The sequence below is a fragment of the Poromitra crassiceps genome, assembly GCF_964638095.1.
Source record: "Poromitra crassiceps genome assembly, chromosome: 3".
Taxonomy (NCBI): Eukaryota; Metazoa; Chordata; class Actinopteri; order Beryciformes; family Melamphaidae; genus Poromitra; species Poromitra crassiceps.
Window position 1 is genome coordinate 88,814,587 of NC_139625.1, and position 21,264 is coordinate 88,835,850.

The 21,264-nt window shown below is 43.9% G+C and overlaps 1 protein-coding gene across 1 annotated transcript in view; it reads right to left on the reverse strand.

Moving 5' to 3' along the window:
* Positions 1-7,954: 7,954 nt before the first annotated feature.
* Positions 7,955-21,264, reverse strand: part of LOC310773345 (transcription regulator protein BACH2-like) — a gene marked incomplete at both ends in the record, with an annotated part of 25,371 nt that continues 12,061 nt past the window's right edge. Inside the window, 3 exons of the mRNA XM_083633217.1 lie at positions 7,955-8,371; positions 12,669-12,875; positions 20,024-21,264. The exon at positions 20,024-21,264 is cut by the window's right edge and continues 289 nt beyond it. Of these exons, the coding sequence (XP_083489343.1) occupies positions 7,955-8,371; positions 12,669-12,875; positions 20,024-21,264 (1,865 nt within the window). The remainder of the gene's footprint in view (positions 8,372-12,668; positions 12,876-20,023) is intronic.

A 21,264-nucleotide genomic window follows, 5' to 3' on the forward strand; every position in this document is an offset into this window, starting at 1 on the left:
TTTATTCTGGTATCAGGTCTTCTGCAGTAAGTTTCATTGTAAACAGCATAGCAGCTACCATAATAAGCTAGCTAGTTACTTATATTTGACTAAATTTAAAAAACATACATGATTGGCTGAACATAATCGGTCCCCATATAAGATTCAAAACGGCGAGGGGGTGCAGTGGTAGCGCTGTTGCCTCACAGCAAGGAGTTCCCGGATTCGATTCCCACCTGGGACGCTCTGGGCGCTGAGGGTGTGTCCCCATTCCCATGTCCTCAGTGCCTACGGCCCAGGTGGGCTCGTCAAAAAGGGCCTTTCTGTGTGGAGTTTGCATGTTCTTGCTGTGCTCCCCTGGGGTTTCTTCCAGATAGGAACCCCCTGCTTAAAAAAACATATATATAATGATTGAGGATTAAAAACACAAAAAAGCCTGATGGCTGATTTCCACTGTGGCCCTCTTTCAAGCTAATACAACAAGCTAAAAGGCCCCTCCATGAACTGAAAACACAGCCCCGACTCTAGTCCCCCCTGACGCCACATTGGTGCTGTTTGGCTAGACGGACTTCACTAGATAACTTTTTATTTTATTTTTCTGCTGAGGTGGACTGTTTAGTGGACTCTGTGTTGTGGTGGGTCGTTTGCTGACGTTAGTGGACTCCATTAGCTAACATTAGCCTGTTCTAGTGTGTGCATCTTCTTCTCTGGTTTTATTTGCTGGCTGCCTGAGGCAGGCTCGGGAATGCGCAGAAACCTCGGCCGAGTCCAGCTCATAGAAATCACCACAGAGACTGAACGGCTGGATGGAGAGACACACGGCTGCTGTCATTTTTTAAGTTTCTTGCAGGGCATTCACTCATTGGCAATAAAACAACACTTAATACATGTTCATTGTTTCCCGATTCTTACACATGGGACCTTTAACAGCAACAAAAAATACTCACCAGAGAATTGTCACATGCTTTTTGTTTTATTTCTGAACAGAAATTGCCTAGACAAAATGCTGTTGTTTTCTTTCAAAACTTTTGCATATCAAATAAACAAAACACGACATGTTGCACAGTATTTACAAAAAAAATCAAATAAAAAATACAAGTAATTTGAACTTTTAAAGATACAAATAAAATTACAAAAAAATAAATGTTGAATCTGCATATAACAGTCAAGTTGCAGAAAAGGACACGTAAAAAAAATGGCTCACCAAAACCTACAAATACAATGATATAACCACTGTAAAAAGTTAGAAACAACATTATGTGAACTGTCTACATGTCTATCATATACAGTCCTTACCCAAAAGAAGAGGTATGCTGAATTGTCCAGGTAGATAAGTGTTAAGAGTCCGCTCTATTCAAAACCTCTGCAATCACACCAATTCAGCCAAAGCTGCACTGGATTTTGCCTATTGTACACATGTGCAGTGTAGTTTTGATTGAATAAAATCCTCTGTTCCCTTACTGGATTATTTTGGCCTCTAAAACCTCTAAGGCAAGAATTGTAGCTGCACTTGTCAGATGCTTATTTGTCACAATTAACCTACACTTAAATCTATGTAAAAAAGAAAAAAAACTTTTCTATTTGACTTAATTCTCAAGTGTTCGCAACTTTACAAAATGAAAAAGAATGGTTGGTTAACCCAGGTTCTCTGTGAAGAGACCAGTACGTCCTGATGTCACCGTGTTGGTATCGTTCCCGGACCATCATTTTTTCCTAGTATGGGCCGGGATGACCACGCCCCGAACTCATTTGATTGGTCGCCGCAACTGCTTCTTCCTGAAAACATGCGGCAAGTAAAAAAGGTTAGGGAGTGAAAAAGGTGCAGTTCAGGGTATGCTCAGGCTTGTGCCTTAATGGGAAAGGTACTTGTCTTCCAATCTGAGGACTGGGGGTCGATTCCCCGTCAAACCACACACATTTAAAAAAAACATTCGGGTGAGGCAAGTACAACCATTTGGTTACGGTTAGGGTTTGGTTATGGTCGTGGTTAATAAAGAAAACCATAACCTTAATCTTAACCACATCTTTTTTACTTGCCACACATTTTCAGGACGAAGCAGTTGTGGCAACCAATCAGTTCAGGCCGTGGTCGTCCTGGTCCATACTAGGAAAAAATAATGGGTCCGGGAACGATACCAACACAGCGATATCAGGATGTGCTGAGAGACTATCTCCCCCCTTCACATTCTGTGTATGGGGTTTATTCCTGATCAGTGGCAGCTCACGTGAATGTCTCTTTAAGAGACTTCACCTGGATGGGGGTGATGGGGGTTCACCTGGATGAGGGTGCGCCCTGATGAGTCTGAGGCTATATCAGCGCCACGCAGACACAGCCTCCTGTAGCCATATCAGCGGACAACAGATCATGCCAGCTAAGGACAAATGAGTTTTGTGGAGCTTCTACAGTCAGTTTCCATATCAGATTCCTGCAGAAACCTCTCTGTGGTCTCACTGGCAGGGGGCTAATCTCTGCCCACCATCAAAGTGCTTCAACATCACTTTAGTATTAATAAAACTATCACCAGACTGTTTGCTGATCTCACCTAGAGTGATTTTCTCTAAGCATAGCCATAGTAATAAAGCATAACCTTTATGTTACAATTCTTCTGCTTATTAAATTAATTAATTTCCAATGTTGATTCATTTCATTCAGTTATGACATCACTGGTCCACAACTGATCTCAAATCAACTCTCCATAACTGTCAAACTAAATGATTGTCTGCAAAACTGTTGCCACTTTTCGGATTTGTGTGAGATTATGTGCCAAATGAATCAGCATTGAAAATCGGTGGGATGTCCCTTTAATTAATGATTAAGATTAGAATCACTTGACAGTGGTTTTACTGCATGGATTTTATCCAAATATGAGCCGGTAAAGTTAATTTGTGTTTGGATGTTCTAGCAATGTTAATATGAGCATTCATGTAATGTTTTCTGCATTTAACTAATATTTCAATGATATAATACTGCTGTCAACCACATACTGTACACGCTACCATACAGCTCAAAGCCAAGGTACACGTGACGTCAACCTGCTTGCAGTGGAAATCAAGGAGCGAGGGGGCCACGCCTGCATGGTGCTGATATAGCCTCAGACTAATCAGAGTGCACCTGCCCCATCCAGGTGAAGCGTCTTAAAGAGAAATTCACATCAGCTGCCGCTGATCAGGACTAAATCCCATACACACACATTTGAAGGGGAGAGATACTCTCGACATGAAAAATAACACACACATTTGTAAACATACTCACACCCTTTAAGTTTAAATCTGCACATAACTTATCCTTAGTAAGTACATTTGTGACTCAAAAAAAATATCAAAGACCTAATCTTTCATCAAATCATCAATAATAATAATAATAACAATGATAATATATATATTTATATATAAAAACATACAACCATTAACAAACACAGAATGCTAGGAAAGGGTATTGGCCTACATTTGAGATCTACAGAACTTCCCTTAAACCCCACCCCAAACCCCAACAACAGAATAAATAAATTAACATGTTCACAATCACATGAATGAATTAAAGTGTGTGAAAACCAGCTGATCAGTGTTCTTCAGTGTACTCTGAGCACTCAGTACATTCGTCGGAGATCTGTCATTGGCTTGTACACTATATTGTGGTGAGAATCGGGCATTTTGGATCAGCTCACTTTCAGCTCCATCAAATGAAGCACTGACGTACTTCTAACAAAGTGCCACAAAATCAAGCACAATTATTTTGAACTTACTGTGTTGAAAGTGACTTCCCCTTAACACTGACGACAGACAAAGAAGCCAAAAACACTGCGAGGATTCAAATGCCATAAAAATGCCGCAACTTGTGCATCAAAGTGGCAGGTAGCAAAACGGCAGACGTCAACACTCACCCCTGCCACATGCTTCATCACTGCAACCTCACCACTATACTCCGAGTCCCACCCCGTCAAATACTGACGTTCAGGCAGGAACCCTTGCCGTCACTTGCCGAAGAAAAAGGTTGCCCCCTCTTTGTCAGAAATCAACAGTGCAGGCGAGGCGAGAGTTACATGACACTAGCCTGTCCCGTCAGATATTGATGTGGCATGACGACGACCTCCAGCGGCAGGGGTTCCTGACCAAATGTCAGTTTCTGTTGGCTTTGGGGTGATGTGTTGTCTGTCCGTTGATGTCTCAACAGCTGATGAATTTGGCGTCATCATCAATCAGTAATGCACCAAAATGTGTTTGTTTGGAGCTTTGAATGTCTGATCAGACCACATTAGCTATGCTGAATTGCAAGTGGAAATGGAAAATTCCACTGTTTGTTTTCAAAAATTTACATCATGTAAGACGTTGTCATGTTTAGGTGTCTTACACCCACATACCAAATACCTTTAATAGGGTTATTTGTTTTATGTACAATACAACAGTGTTAAGTACGAACACTAAAATTCTTACTACATAAAAGACAATAAATAATTGGATCCCCAAAAAAGAGCACTTATGATTTAAGTGAAGTAGTTTTTTGACACCGTGTCTTGGGACCTCAGTGATGGCGTGGGATGTGTTTTTAAGTGCCAATGCGTTTGCTTAAATTCAATGCCATAGCTCACCTCTTAGAGGTGGTGGGGCAGTGCTGTGACTTTCAACATTCTAATAGTCCCTTTTCACAGCGGCCATGTTGTGTCAAAAAGGCAGGAAGTAACACAGGTGCAACCAAACATTAATTAGGGTTTGCAACTTCCAATCGATTTAGGTGTTCCAGTGCTGGGGCCCTAATGAATGATTTGGTTGCACCTGTGTTTACGCTGCCTTTTAGACACGAAATGGTGACTGTGAAAAAGGCACATCCTTCTCTAATTATGCAATATTCATCCCTGTATCCCTCCTTGTCTCAGCACAGATGTGAGAAAGGCAGAAGAAGAACGTGTAGAAATGGCCGTCTGAGCAGAAGGGAAAAGTGAAAGTGAAAGTTTGACCAAAGAAGCTTTGCATAACGAGAGTGCATTTGACTATTTCTTCTAATGTACAATTGGACAAATACACACCTTTGGTAACATTTGACTTTAAAGTCCTGTGCCACTCAACAATAACTGGGTCACTTGAAATGCCAATTGCCTGATAAAAGGGAAGCAATTTGTTACTGTATAGACTGAATCACGTTTGTTTACAATATCTTTCGGGTAGAAAACTCTGGTGGGGAACAACTGAGATCAAGAGAAAATGGTGAAGTGTAAAATGCATGTTTGAAGCTTTCATACCTCATTAGTAATAACACGTTCACTAATGTTCCTTTGGAGACCTACTTTACCTGTTGGGCCACAGACTCAAGAAAATGACCCAAAAGTTGAGTTGACCCGAAACTAGCAGTTAGTCCGACCAGCCTGTCGCTGTTGGGGAGATTTGGTTGAAGACGTTAACACAGTAGGCTGCATAAAATAAGCACAGCAGAAATGTCACATAGGTGGGTTCAGCGTGTATAACTACGGTGTATATCTTTCAATGTTACAGTTACGTCTGAAAATGACATCGGAAATAAACAATAAATCAGTTTGTCCATATCTCCACAATTCAAATCAGTTGGCAGTTGTCTACCCGGAAGTGACTGTTGTTGTTAGTGCGTCGTCACGGTGACTCGGTCTATAGAGGATGTATTTGATCATGTATAGACGGTTTTCAAAGAATTGTGTTGCTAGGGAACAATTTGAAACCTATCTTATTTCCTGTCAGCTATTGTATTAGCAAACACTGCAACAGGAAGTAAGCTAGGGGCAATTTAGAACTTATGTTTATGTTGTCAAGTTAAAACCGTCTATAGTGTTAAATGTGGCAGTTGGTGGAAATGTGATTCCAAAGGTCAAATGATATCTTCCATGGATCAAAGGGACTTTGGAAGTCATTGAAAAGGTAGGAGGGGACTACAAGGTAAATTACATGTACATGTTAACAGAAGTCATTGAAAAGTTAGGAGGGGACTGCAAGGTAAATTACATGTACATGTTAACAGGGACATTGCTGAACATTCTGAGGGATTCCTGAGTTTAACCTCCCGTGATGCACCAAAGAGGGAGGGAAGCAGAGAAGAAGAGAAAGACAGAAGTTGGGTTTCCATCCAAATGTATCGCAAATCTTAGCCGAATTTTCAGAAAATCTGCAAAATCAACCAGTTGATGTAATTAAGAGCACCAGTCAAACCTCAAATGAAGGAAAACTGGGGTGAAGAAAGAATGACCCCTGCTCTCTGAATAAATGTGAGGTAAAGAGAACACATCCATGAGGAGAACCTGATGGAAAGCTTGGTGATGGAGAGTACACTGGTCTGCTACACCCGTTACGTGCCGTTGTCTTGCAGGCTCTTACTGAGTCATAACAAGCCTGTGTCATGTTTTACAGTGTATATGATGACATGTAGAGTGCATCTTACTGAGTCATAACAAGCCTGTGTCATGTTTTACAGTGTATCTGATGACATGTAGAGTGCATCTTACTGAGTCATAACAAGCCTGTGTCATGTTTTACAGTGTATATGATGACATGTAGAGTGCATCTTACTGAGTCATAACAAGCCTGTCATGTTTTACAGTGTATATGATGACATGTAGAGTGTATCTTACTGAGTCATAACAAGCCTGTCATGTTTTACAGTGTATATGATGACATGTAGAGTGCATCTTACTGAGTCATAACAAGCCTGTGTCATGTTTTACAGTGTATATGATGACATGTAGAGTGCATCTTACTGAGTCATAACAAGGCTGTGTCATGTTTTACAGTGTATATGATGACATGTAGAGTGCATCTTACTGAGTCATAACAAGCCTGTGTCATGTTTTACAGTGTATATGATGACATGTAGAGTGCATCTTACTGAGTCATAACAAGCCTGTGTCATGTTTTACAGTGTATACTATATGATGACATGTAGAGTGCATCTTACTGAGTCATAACAAGCCTGTCATGTTTTACAGTGTATATGATGACATGTAGAGTGCATCTTACTGAGTCATAACAAGCCTGTGTCATGTTTTACAGTGTATATGATGACATGTAGAGTGCATCTTACTGAGTCATAACAAGCCTGTGTCATGTTTTACAGTGTATATGATGACATGTAGAGTGCATCTTACTGAGTCATAACAAGCCTGTCATGTTTTACAGTGTATATGATGACATGTAGAGTGCATCTTACTGAGTCATAACAAGCCTGTGTCATGTTTTACAGTGTATATGATGACATGTAGAGTGCATCTTACTGAGTCATAACAAGCCTGTCATGTTTTACAGTGTATATGATGACATGTAGAGTGTATCTTACTGAGTCATAACAAGCCTGTGTCATGTTTTACAGTGTATATGATGACATGTAGAGTGCATCTTACTGAGTCATAACAAGCCTGTGTCATGTTTTACAGTGTATATGATGACATGTAGAGTGCATCTTACTGAGTCATAACAAGCCTGTCATGTTTTACAGGGTGGTAACTTTTTCCAGTTATCAAGGTAACATGCAACCACATGAGACAAGGGAGATTCGCAACGGGAGATTCGCGGAATTTGTTTCCATTGCACTTAGTCACATTTACCTTTTATCGATAGACCAACTTTTCCACTTCCCCCAAGCGTAAACCTTTTTTGGGGGGGCAATACTTAATTTTCTTGTTTTTTTGTTGTGCATTACCACTCAGGTTTTTAATGCACTAATTGAAAATGCACATTAAAAAACAGGTGGATGGAAACCCACCTAGACAAAGAGAGAGAGAGAGAGAAAGAGAGAGAGAGAGAGAGAGAGAGAGAGAGAGAGAGAGAGAGAGAGAGCGAGCTGCCAGTGCTATTGTTATTGTCACCAGTTCAAAAATACCTGTTGAACAGTATTGCTGATAAGACAACTCTAGTGTCATCATTACAAAAAAACAGAACTACAAATTTACTTTAAATATCAAGGTAGAGACAACTATGAGTGTGTCTTGGACAAAACAACTTTTTTTTTTATAACTACCAGCCTCTAACTACAGTCATTTATTTTCTGTTCATCCGTTGTGCATTTCTCAGTCATTTCCTGACAGAAATCCACCGTTACAGTGGGGCTACATACATCCACGCTGGATCCGTGCACGGGGGGACAATCGGGGTTCTCCTGCCCCAGAGTGGACACCTGTACCCCGGGTTGCCTGCTGCCTTCCTGCCCCTTCTGACTGGATCCCACGCCAGAGGGACACGGGGCCTGTGGCGCCCCCCTCTGGGCCGAGCCCTCTCCGTGAGAAGGCGAGGGCGGGCTGGAGGTGAGGTCGATGCTGGGAGTCGGCTGACCCTGCACCTCCCTGCACACCTCCTGGGAGAGGAAGGACAAGTTCTGCCACAGCTCGCCCATACACGCCTTCAGCTGGTTACGCTCACTCAGCAGCTTCTCCTTTTCGCACACCTAAGTCCAAATGACAGAGAAGATCATCGGGTTAAAGACCTGATGGGTTTTCCCCAAAAGTTTTCCCCAAAAGTTCAATTATCTTTTTAAAATCCTATAAGATGACACCAACATTACATTACATTACATTACGTCATTTGGCAGACGCTTTTATCCAAAGCGACTTACAATAACACATTTTTGTCAGCAATAGAGCAATCTTCTATGGAGCACAGTCTATGATAACTACGACTTCTGAAGGAACAGTGGTACAAGTTTAGGTTAGTGGTACAAGTTTGGGTTAGTTTTTTTTTTTTTTTTTTTTAGAAAGAGAGAGAACGAAGTTAGATCAAGAAGGGCCCAGATGGAGCCTGAAAAGGTGTGTCTTTAGTCTTTTCCGAAAGATCGGCAGTGATTCAGCTGTCCTGACCGAAGGTGGAAGCTCATTCCACCATTGAGGTGCCAGGGACGAGAAGAGTCGAGATCGGGATGAGCGACTTTTGAGCCCCCGTAGCAAAGGAGGAGCGAGGCGACCTGCACTGGTGGAGGAGCGAAGGGAGCGCTGAGAGGTTTGGAACCTGACCATAGATTGCAGGTACAGGGGAGCTGACTGGTGTACAGCCCTGTAGGCCAGTACCAGTGTCTTGAATTTGATGCGGGCCGAGATGGGAAGCCAGTGGAGGTCCTGGTCTCATGTATGGCGAGAGTTTGGGTGGAAGTGTCTTGTGCGGTTCTTCATTACACCAAAACAGAAAGCACATATTGATGGGGCAGAATGTTGGAGATTGTGTGGGTTTCAAGGAGCCAACCACTGGCACATATTCTCCAGTGATAAAAACCTTTCTGGATAGAGCTCCATAAAGCATTAAAAAGTATATTTATCAGGGACTTCCCCTTGGAATTTCCCACATTATTCTTAGGAAACCATGCTGATTTTCAAACAAGAAGATCGGATGAATATTTATTTGCTATTCTGATACTCGCCGGTAAACAAGCGCTTACAAACTGTTGGCTACTTCCTGAAGCCCCCACAATACAAGAATGGTTGGATATAGTAAATGACATCTATGTACTGGAAAGGATCACTCTTTGTCTCCGTCTCCAGAAAAGCCTTTATTTATTTATTACTTTAATTTATGATCTAAATGGGTAAAATACATAAAGCCCTTAAGGGCATATTTTGTGGAGGTGGTGACTGATCGTTGAATGAATGTCTCTTTACTTTATGGACGACCCATAGGGTAGAAACATTTTGTAACTTTCTTTCTCCTCCCCCCCCTCCCATACCTCCATCCATGACACAATCCACCCACCTATTCATTATATCTTCACACACCTTTCACCTAGCCTGGTAAACCGCCCGTCACGTGAACTCACATTTCATTTGGTTCTCCGTGACGGTCTGGACCCGCACATGCAGTTAAGATGATTGGTCGAGCCATGCCGGGCCGACGAATCAGCGGCAGCCGTAGGCGGGCTCAGGCGGTGGGTACATGGTCTTTGTAGTTCTTTTCACTCGTCAACATGGCTGCCGCCGCGGAAGTGACAGGCAGTCTGAATGAAATTGAATGTAACGTTCCCAATTCTATGTATTAAATTCTAAAAAACGACCCTCAACATTTGGGAAGGCTAAGCCACACAACTAGTTCGTTATAATCTAACTAAATGCTTCGAAGGTGACTTTACGACCGTGAGGACTCAATCAATGAATACCACGGAGATCATCCACAGGCACCTTCGGCGATCTGATTGGTTGAAGTTAACACCCACCAGCGGTGATAGACAGATGGGTCATCCAATCACCTGCCAAGTAGCTTGGAAAAAGTGCCCGCCTCCGTCAGTGGGTCTGGTTACTTCATTCCCGGATCGACTGGTTTAGTGAAACCTATGTGGAGCTATACCGTCCATCTGGCAGCGTCAGGTTACCTTTCACCCATCATGTATAAGGAATATTCATGTTCTCTCTCTCTTCCGCACACCGGGGCTATTCAGATTCTCTCTACCACAATGACTGGAAAACGATCACCTCTCACCTGTTTGTATTTTTACCCTTATGTGACCCCGACCCCTTTTGTACACAAACTCTCCAAAATTGTACAAGGTTTCAAAAATGTATTTGTATATCTTATCTCCTTTTTTCATGTATTTATTTTTATTTAGGTCCTGACACGTCAGACCTGTTCCATGACTTTCATATCTTCTTCTAAATCTTATATCTTGTTTCTTTAGAAAACCTTAAAGTGGAGCTGAACCCAAAAATGACTTTTCTTTTCTTTTAGTTCAAATACCTGGGTATGCAGTGCACCTATTTAATAATGTATGCAAAGAAAATCACAACAATCTAATTTCTTTAGTTTTTCACACTTTTTCACATCAAAAGTTCATTTTTCAAGATTTCATTGATAACAGTAATGTACAGTTTGCTGACGTCACCTAGTACTATCAAATTTCTACCCCATTTCAACCAATCATATCACAACATGCAGCTGTCAATCAAATCGTCATTTCAGGATAATTTTCTCTTCCAAATGAAGTAGAAAATGGCGCCTAGTGCCTGTCATCTGGCAGAATTCCTATCCCATAAACTAACTACTAACTTGGCCAATTGTTAGAAACATGAACAAAAACCAAAAACTATAATCTCTAAGAATGCAAAGAAATGTAACTGGCTCGTTAAAACGCGCATTCCAGGGATATCGTATTTACAGCAGCGATAATGGCGCGCGCATCCGAGAGCTCGGTTGTCAGGGGGCGCACTTCGGAGATTCCAGGCCGACGTGCTGCACTCGGCAACACGAAGGCAGCTGGCTCCACTCAGCCACTAACCTCCCGTCAAAAGGCTCTTCCCGAGGGGAGCGCCACAACACACTGAATCCCACTCGATTTGGAGGCGGAACACGCCAGGATTGGCCAAAGCCCCATCCAGTCCCCAGAATTGTCGAATAAAATCATCGACATGATACTATGACCCGCCTCTCAACCTGTGATCTCAGACAAACTATGTTTTCAGTCTGAAACGGACTCATAGCACGTGACGAACGTGTTCGACTTTAAGGTCCTGACACAGGCCGGGCTGATGGCGGGTCATCGGTCAACATGGGGCTGTCGCTGGCCCTAGTCTTTGCCGTGTGTCGCGCACCGTCGGCTGGTTGGCTTAATATGCAAAGTGCAGGGGGCACGCACAAAACGTTCTTTTCATTTTTCTATGTCATCTCATCTGGTAAGTCCAATACACAAATATTTTCACAACGACATGGCCTTCAGGAAAGTGATATCACCCATCTAGTGTGCTTTCTTCTTCTTATTTTTCGCCTCCGCCTCTAACTTTCTTCTTCCACAAGCAAAAGACCAGGCAAGGGCTGCCAACGCCATTTGCAACTTTTTATCAGACATATTCTCGAGTCAACTAGAAGTAGCTACATTACAAAAGCGTTTAAGTGGTGAGCGAGAGTGGTGTGAAAATGTTAGGCAATCGCTGCTTTGTTTCATGTATCTGGTTTGTATATGCTCAGTCCGAGGTCTCACGCAGACACAGAACGTACTGTACTGTACGTGCTAGTTGACCGTCTGTAGTCTGTAGACTGTAGTCGGCTGTAGTCTTTGGGGACACCAAAAGCGTTTTTTTCAGTCAGAACGCTATGAAAATCATGTTGAGAGCGCTTCCATTGTGCACAAAACACAGCGCACGGAGCGTTTTTTTTGCGCTCCGTTTTGTTTTCTCCTGTAGTCGCATGCAGTACAGATCAGAACACAACGACCACACGGACGGTAGCCAGCTGGTTTTGTCTGTTTGATGTTGTTCACTGTCAACATGAAAGCCAGATTATTGGCAATTCTGGCAGCAGCGGAGGTTGAGGATCCCTCGGGAGGAGAAAAGGTAGGAGGAGTGAAAAAGCTTTTCAGCTTTAAAACGCCCACAGCGCTCCTCCAAAAACAACAGATGCCACCAGCACTGAAACGCCAGGTGCGTTCATTAAAAGAGGAGCACGTTTAGCGCGTCCTTACACAGAGAATGAATTGCAAAAAGACGCTGGCAGCTCCAAAAACTCTTTTGGTCTGAATGTCCCCTTTGCGGTGTGTTCAAGTGCACCTTTTTGGCCCCGACACAGGAGGCGTGAGGTGATGCAACAGTCTGTCTTCTTTGCGTGTGTGAGCCTCTAAGTCCCTGGCATACTGTTGAGAACCACTGTGTGTGTGTGTGTGTGTGTGTGTGTGTGTGTGTGTGTGTGTGCGTGCATGCGTGCGTGCGTGCGTGTGTGCGTGCGTGCGTGCGTGTGTGTGCGTGTGTGTGTGTGCGTGGTTGCCGATGTGACTGTACCAGTTTGCGGATCTCACACTCCAGGTTTTGGATGCAGTCGAGCTTCCTCTTGCGGCAGCGCTGGGCGGCGATGCGGTTCTTGCTGCGGCGGCGGATGTCGTGGATGAACTCCAGCTGCTCCGAGCTCAGCTTGTGCATCTTCACCAGGATCTGGAAGTCGTTGCGTGGCAGGTTGGTGATCTGGTCCACAGGGAAGGGTAGCTTCACCTGGGGATCACAGGATTTCACACATTTGTCATCCATTCAACAAAACAAATACACAGTGTGTATAGAGAACAGTTATTGTAATTTTGGCTGTTTTTGTGCGCCGGCTCCCAGCGCTTCCAGCTGAAAATGTTTTAACTTTTAACAGAAAGACGCTGGTGTTGGGTGCTCCTTTTCAGGCAACTAATCATATGGATAAACTATCACAACAGAGACAGAAAGGCTCAATTGTGGGAGCAGATTGGCTAGACGACACTTAATATTTCTGCTGAGTGTTGTGCTTTTATCACAGAATAGGTTGTTAGCTGTTAGCTACAGTCTATGCTATCAAGCTAGCTTCCTAACGTTATTTTCAATCTGCTTGATTGCATATTGTGCGCTGGGATCAGCGCTTCCCAGCGCACTTCCAGCGTTTAACTGTCAGAAAAAGAAGCTATATGACACACGGCCTTACAGAAGCTCATGGCTTTGTCTGAACGCTTCTCAACTGTGCTGTGCACGTTAAGTAAAAAATATCAATAGAACATGGACAAAATATATAAATTCAAGCACTTTCAAATTACCAATGTCTATTTATATATATTTTCAAAAACCTTCAAGGGTGATGATTCCCCCCTCAAATTCACAAACTTTCAAGGATTTCAACAAAACATATTCCTGTACATTTAGCGTATTTAGAGAATAGTTATATTGTAATTTTGACTATATGCAAGTAGGGTAAGTAGGGTTAATCAATGAAGAAACAATTCAATAATGTTAGTAGTATCATTCAACAATAATCATGGTCTGTTGAAGGGCAATGTGGTAGAACACCCACTAGGTGTCACTACAAAGCTGCCTAATATCAAGTCCTGCAGCATTGACACAAAGAGAAACACCTCTCTTTGTTTCACAGAGCAGCTACAGACCAGTAAGGCTGAGAGTCACGTTGGTTAATATGCTGGTTTTGTTTTATAAGTGTTCAATTAATGTCTCAACTATTTATACGCATTTATCTACTCTTAAATATTTATTTATTTATCTACTTTTTGGATGTTTACCTTTATCCATTTGGATTCATTTGTTTGATTATTTGTTTATGCATTTGTTTATTTATTCATATATTTCTTTGCTTATGTATTCATTCATTCATTCTTGATATGGGCATGTCGTCGGTATTGGCTGATAAAGTCTTTCAAATGAAATTTCGGCCCGAAATGAACATGACAGGCCGATAAAATGACGGTTTCATTATACCCAAATGAAAATCCAATAACATGCATCCTCACTTGCATTCATTCAATCATATGTTTGCTTTTATAAAACAGCCAAAATCCATTGTTTTTCTCTCTCTCCAAAAGCAAGTATTACTTGTTCAGTCCATCAAAGCTTATTCATTATAGGTGAATCATAAAGATATTAATTGTCTACTCCACCAGTAGAAGAGATCCTTGCCATGCTATAGCCTACATAGCAGGCAGTGTGTGGTGCAGCCAGTGTACAGGGATGAGATCATTCACTTCTCTGAGCGACAACAGAGGAAAGGGAGAGGAGAGGTGGAGGGGGGGCGTCTGTTTAGGTTCTCTCTCTATCTCTCTCTCTCTCCTCTGTACACATCTATATATAGCTGCTCCGTGACTCCCACCAGTCACATATTAAGGTTGGAATGACAGAGTGAGCCTTGGACAGTAATAAATCCACCTCCCAATATCTGTGTCTCTCTCTCTCTCTGGCTCGTGTTCTGCTTTCCATTGTTAATGCAGAGAAGTCTGTGGTAGAGCAGCAGGCCATGACAGTGTTGTTAATGCAGAGAATTCTGTGGTAGAGCAGCAGGTCATGACAGTGTTGTTAATGCAGAGAAGTCTGTGGTAGAGCAGCAGGCCATGACAGTGTTGTTAATGCAGAGAAGTCTGTGGTAGAGCAGCAGGTCATGACAGTGTTGTTAATGCAGAGAAGTCTGTGGTAGAGCAGCAGGTCATGACAGTGTTGTTAATGCAGAGAGGTCTGTGGTAGAGCAGCAGGTCATGACAGTGTTGTTAATGCAGAGAAGTCTGTGGTAGAGCAGCAGGCCATGACAGTGTTGTTAATGCAGAGAAGTCTGTGGTAGAGCAGCAGGTCATGCCAGTGTTGTTAATGCAGAGAAGTCTGTGGTAGAGCAGCAGGTCATGACAGTGTTGTTAATGCAGAGAAGTCTGTGGTAGAGCAGCAGGTCATGACAGTGTTGTTAATGCAGAGAAGTCTGTGGTAGAGCAGCAGGTCATGACAGTGTTGTTAATGCAGAGAAGTCTGTGGTAGAGCAGCAGGTCATGACAGTGTTGTTAATGCAGAGAAGTCTGTGGTAGAGCAGCAGGTCATGACAGTGTTGTTAATGCAGAGAAGTCTGTGGTAGAGCAGCAGGTCATGACAGTGTTGTTAATGCAGAGAAGTCTGTGGTAGAGCAGCAGGTCATGACAGTGTTGTTAATGCAGAGAAGTCTGTGGTAGAGCAGCAGGTCATGACAGTGTTGTTAATGCAGAGAAGTCTGTGGTAGAGCGGCAGGTCATGACAGTGTTGGGGCAGCTGCCAGACACCACAGAGGAAGAAGCTAAACTACAGCAAAGCCCTCAAGAAAATGTGTTTGCTTAACTTCAGAGACAGCAAGATGCTTTCACACTGGGAAGGATTGCTTTCGTCCCATCCCGTCAGTGTGTGTGTGTGTGTGTGTGTGTGTGTGTGTGGGGGGGGGGGTGCTCTGGGACTTTACATTGGGACATTACAGTGTGACAGAAGGACGTACGGACCAAGACGTGTTTCTCTGCCTTCCACCTAATGCATGCTGGGATATAAAGACTCCCCACCATCAATCACCCTGAAGAGGAATTCACAGCTTAAGAAAATTCATTTATGAAGAAAAAACTTTTTTTCTTTTGTTTTCTAGACAAAAATACTTGGTAGTTGTAATAGTTAACTATTCAAAATGAGAGAAAAGTCAAGTCAAGTCAAGTCAAGTTTATTTATATAGCCCTAATTCACAAGCAAGTAAAGTGCTAAAAACACTAAAGGAGACCAGGCTACTGCAACATGTAGTTGAATTACTCGTGGGGGGGGGGGTTAGCCTGGTGGACTGGCCTGATTTGAGGGGCCAGAACTGGGGTGGGGGGCAGCAGATGGTAGAGGGGATGTGGACAGGACACATTCCACCTGGCTACAGGGCACCCTAGGGTGCGTGTGTCCGCTCTACGGGTGAGACAACTGGGTCAAGGCAAAGAACTGGGACAGACCACACATGCGCACGCGCGCACGCACACACACACACGCACGCACGCACGCACGTGCACGCATGTGCATGTAATATACAATATGGGTAGGTCTTTGTTTAAAGAGTGCTTATCTTTTGTTGAGGGTGTACCTTAACATTAGCATACAGTAGTAGGTTTTGCTAGCAGCGATGTTATCTAAATTGCTGTTGTGATTTATTAGTGCCAATTCTATTTCATTTTTCATTACATTTTCTATAGATTATCAAAACCATCAAACTGTAGCTGGTTGCCATTCTTGTCTGTCTTGGCTTTGTGGTAATGCAGCAAAGACAAACACTGCCTAACAAGCACTAAGCTAGTTTTCACTTGCATTTTATCAAGTCTTACTTGGGCCCCAAAGCTGGTCATGGAAACAAACAACACAATGGAGAAACTGGTATGATCAACTTAACTTTTAAGTTTAACTGCTTATGAAGCTTTGTCATGTTCTCAAGCCATAGCAAGTCCCGGCAATGTGTAAACAAATAGTTTGCTAGACTACTTTTGATCAACTGAGTGTATACGCTACAAAAACATGCAACAACAACATGGGTCATGAGAAGAACGCTTAAGCCCGACTGAACCATCCAAACACCAACACAATCCAAACAGCAGGTGGAACGCTTGGAAACTACTTACAAGAATGGATAGCAACCACGGTCTTCTTTTATTTCTAACATGATCAGATGAATATAATAGTGTACTGTGCAAAAATGATCCAATGTAACACATCTGAATAAGCAAACACACTTTTACTATGGAAACCATCAAAATAAATGGACTGGATTTGTTATTCTGACTCTTAAAATGAATTTACATGACTGTATGTATGATAAGCAGAACACCTTACAATGCATTCATCCATCCACACTGACTCACATACAACACAGACTCAAATCCAATACAGCTCATATCCCGTGTGTCTTTTGTGTCTTTGTGTGTGTGTGTGTGTGTGTGTGTGTGTGTGTGTGTGTGTGTGTGAGCTCCATTATAGAACTCATCTCACATCTCCTCAGATACGGAATGTGCTTAGGCATCACCATGGCAACCATGTAGCTCTCTTATCTCCACAGTGTGTGTGCGTGTGTGTGTGTGCATGTGTGTGTGTGTGTGTGTGTGTGTGTGTGCGTGTGTGTGTGTGTGTGTGTGTGTGTGTGTGTGTGTGTGCGCGCGCGTGTGTATGCATGTCTCCAAGGAGACAAAACTGTCTAAGAATAGTCCCAGCTTTAAATCACATGTAGAATGTGCTTTTAAAATGTCACAGATTCATTCGGTTCTCATCCTCTGAATTAGCAACCTACTGTAGGCTACCTACTACTAAAGTGCAGTTTATACGTTTGATATATCAGATTTATATGTGGCCAATTATTGTTTACAGATGGCTGCTATTCTCAGTGAAACTTGGTTAGAACAACAACAACAACAACAAATCGACAGTGCCATCCATGCATGTACCCCAACTATATCCTGCAAACTCAACATTTGCTTTGGATGGACTGTACCATATCATTTGCTTTGGATGGACTGTACCATATCATTTGCTTTGGATGGACTGTACCATATCATTTGCTTTGGATGGACTGTACCATATCATTTGCTTTGGATGGACTGCACCATATCATTTGCTTTGGATGGACTGTACCATATCATTTGCTTTGGATGGACTGCACCATATCATTTGCTTTGGATGGACTGTACCATTTGCTTTGGATGGACTGTACCATATCCTAAATTAATAAAGGGAACATAATCATGAATCCCTGCCTAACAGTCTAATGTTTCAATTGATTCACAATAAATTAAGTCGGAGGCTACCAAATAAAGCCAAGCCTATTTGAGTGTTTCAATTGGTGAGGGTATCAAACACTTTGCCATTCATAAGCAGCAAGGAGAAAAAAAGGGTATTACAAAATTATTCTTAAAAAGGTATAAAAGAATTCATACATAGTATGTGTTGCCAGGTTTGAACTACACTCACAGGATATTATACAATGGGAGCATGAGTATTTGAATTTTAAGCTCTTTTAACACCAGACCAAGGTGAACTCCATGTTCATGTTTCTTTTTTAACTCTGTCTAACTGGGATTTTAGCCATTGGCTATTTCAAGTTCTATATTAAAATATTATACAGAGTGATACACCTGATTTTGCCCCAGGGTTAGCTAGTCCAGGAATCAGTTATCTAGCCCAGGTTTTGCTAGCCCAGCTGTAGAGCAGACTTTGTCTGATTAAGCTTGGCAGTGGCTCAGTTGACTAAGGTGCATACCATGTAACTGTGACTTCCTGGCTTTGAGTCTGGCCTTGGGACCTGTCTCTCTCCACTAATAATGCCCTAAAATGTACAATAGAAGCTTAGCCCTTACTAACTATAGTTGGGTTTCCATCCAAAGGTACCGCAAATTTTAATAGATGTTGGGCGAGGGTGTATGATGTTGAGAGACCCGAAACACCTTACGACCCCAGCTAACATCACTGATGACGCGTCCCAGCGCATGCCGAAGTATGTATATTCGAACGTATAATTCTGGCCACCCTGCCAGTGGCACTTAGGAATAGTCTAGGTGACAACCAAGTATAGATTGGTGACGAGCTGGAGAGACAGTTGACGGCCGGAGAGACGGCACCCAGTACGGGATGGGTTTAGCACCCCCAGCCTGGCTCTCTCGCGAGGGAGAAATCCACAAACGCTACGGATTAGCCTCCCGAAAATCTGTAAACATCGGCGCGGCCTGGGGGCCTTCAGGCTAGAGCGAGGTGCTCGTCGCAGGCGAATGACGTGCAGCGCACAGGCCTTCTTGAGGCGTCCTCTGCCCATGCTGCGACATGGTAGGATTGCCTTTTAACCAGGGAGGGTCTGGTGAGACGAGGGAGGAGCGCGGCCGGGAGAAACCCACAGAGCCTGAGCCTCCATGCACTGAAGGGTCTTTCAACACTGCGGCGTAGCACTAGCTCTATTGCAGCGGATAGGGTGTGATCAGCCCTTCCGCGGGCAACGTAGCAGACAGAGTAGGAAGGCTGATCCGTAGCGGCTGCTTCTGGGACGCGGGTCGGGGTCTTAATTGGCCTCGGCTGGGTCTACTGGGCGAGGGTGTATGATGTTGAGAGACCCGAAACACCTTACGACCCCAGCTAACATCACTGATGACGCGTCCCAGCGCATGCCGAAGTATGTATATTCCAACATTTTCAGAAAGTCGGCAAAAGAAAATGCAAAATAATATGTTTCCATCCGCTGCTATTATATGTATTATAGAGCTGTCAATCACCTGGTGTTTGGGGCTGTCTGCCTCTGCTGCTCTGCTGCTAGACCCGATAGCCTACATGCGCTAGCTCTATTAAACACATCTACGTTATTCATTTAAAGTTTCTTGATTATCTACAAAAGTACATAGACCATAAGATGCAATTTCTGGATTACCAGGTGCCACTCTTCAACTGCAAGCATAGCGTTATAATCCACGGAGCAATTCCAGAAGTGAGTCGCTGTTTAAACACAGCATGTATTTACCATTATTGACCTTACTATTTAGTGTAGCTACGCTGACAATTCAACATGAAGCTGCCTGGTTTTTGAATGGAGAGATGACGGAAGATTAGCTTAATCTGTTTCCACTGCATTTATCACATTACCATTTATCGATATGGCCAACCTTTCCACCTCCCCCAAGCGTGAAAAACGTATCGATATTTGGAGGTTTTTTCGCATTTTGCAGCGTTTCCACTCCTTTTTTTATGCGCAAATTGAAATTTCGCATAAAAACAGGTGGATGGAAACCCGACTTATGTCTATATCTGGAAAGTAGCTGAACTTGCCTCGGGCCAAAACTGAGACTGGGAGGAAAGATGATCCTGGGCTAAGAAGAAAGTATAGTATATTAAAGCAGCCTACTGACCTCAGGTGCAGCCATCCTGCTGAGGCCACTCTCACTATCTCCCTCTGAGAAGGAGCCTGATTCGTCACTGGAGTTGGCACCGTTGGGACCGAATGCCCGCTCACACTTGATCTTGGTGCAATCCTGAGAGAAGACAGCCTCTCCACCCCCAGGGTTCCGCTGCTCCCCCATCCCGGCCAGGCAGCGGGCCAGGCCGGACACGGAGCCCGAGCATGGGGACGAGGAGAAGTCAAACTGGGGCAGGCTGGATGGAGAGCTGCCGCTGCCTCCATCCTCCAGGTATGAGAATGAGGAGCAGGAGCTGGAAGTCCTGGTTCTGGGCTCGGCCGAGGGAGGAGGGGAAAGGGCTGATATCTTGATGGGGACGGGGCAGCTGGTGGTGGCTTGTGAACGGCCGGAGGAAGGAGGTTCCCCCTGCATCACGGTTGAGACAGAAGAGGAAAGGGGCGAGGGAGAAACATTCTGACCAGAGGGGAGAGAAAGCCCTTGAGGGGCCTCTGGTACATTTTCGAGGAATTTCCGATCCACATAGGAGTGAGCCAATGTTCCTTGTCGCTCGCCAGCAGCTGAAGAGAAGATGACACTGCGTCGGTCTAGCTCCACCTGCTGTTTTAAGATGCCATCGCAGGACACTGGCCCTTCCATGGGCCTGCCAGTGCTGCTCAGCGCTGCTGGTAATGCATCTGCCATGCCGGGCTTCAGGTCCCCTTGGCAGTAGCCCTGAGATTCCCCCCTTTCCCTCTCTCTTTCTCGAGCCAGTTCCCTGTAGTGGTTGAGGGACAGTCTGTTGGTGAGTAGCTGCTGGATGGTGGTGCTGGGCACACCGCTGAGGTCCAGGCCACCTCTCTGGAGGTAGGTACGCAGGCAGGAGGAGGGCGAGCCTCGGCTAGGGGAGTGCTCAGCTGCTACTGGGCCTCCTTCGACCTCCAGCTCCATCTCCAAGACCTCCTCTGCACACAGCTCTGGGTTGCAACCATCCCTGTTGTCCCCTTCCTCCTCAAACACAAAGGGCTCCTCTTTGATCCTGGAGGGGGTGAGAACAGTTTGTTGAGGAGCACTGCTATCTGGGAGTTGTGAGCTCAGGGGGCTGACTGAGGTATAGTTGGCAAAAATGACATCATCATTGCCATGATGGTTTTCGCCATTGTGCTTGTTGTTGCAGGCCTGATACTGGTACTTTCTGTATTTGGGACATTGAGGAAGGTCAGCAGGAAGCGGTGGAGTGCTGGCTACATGATTGG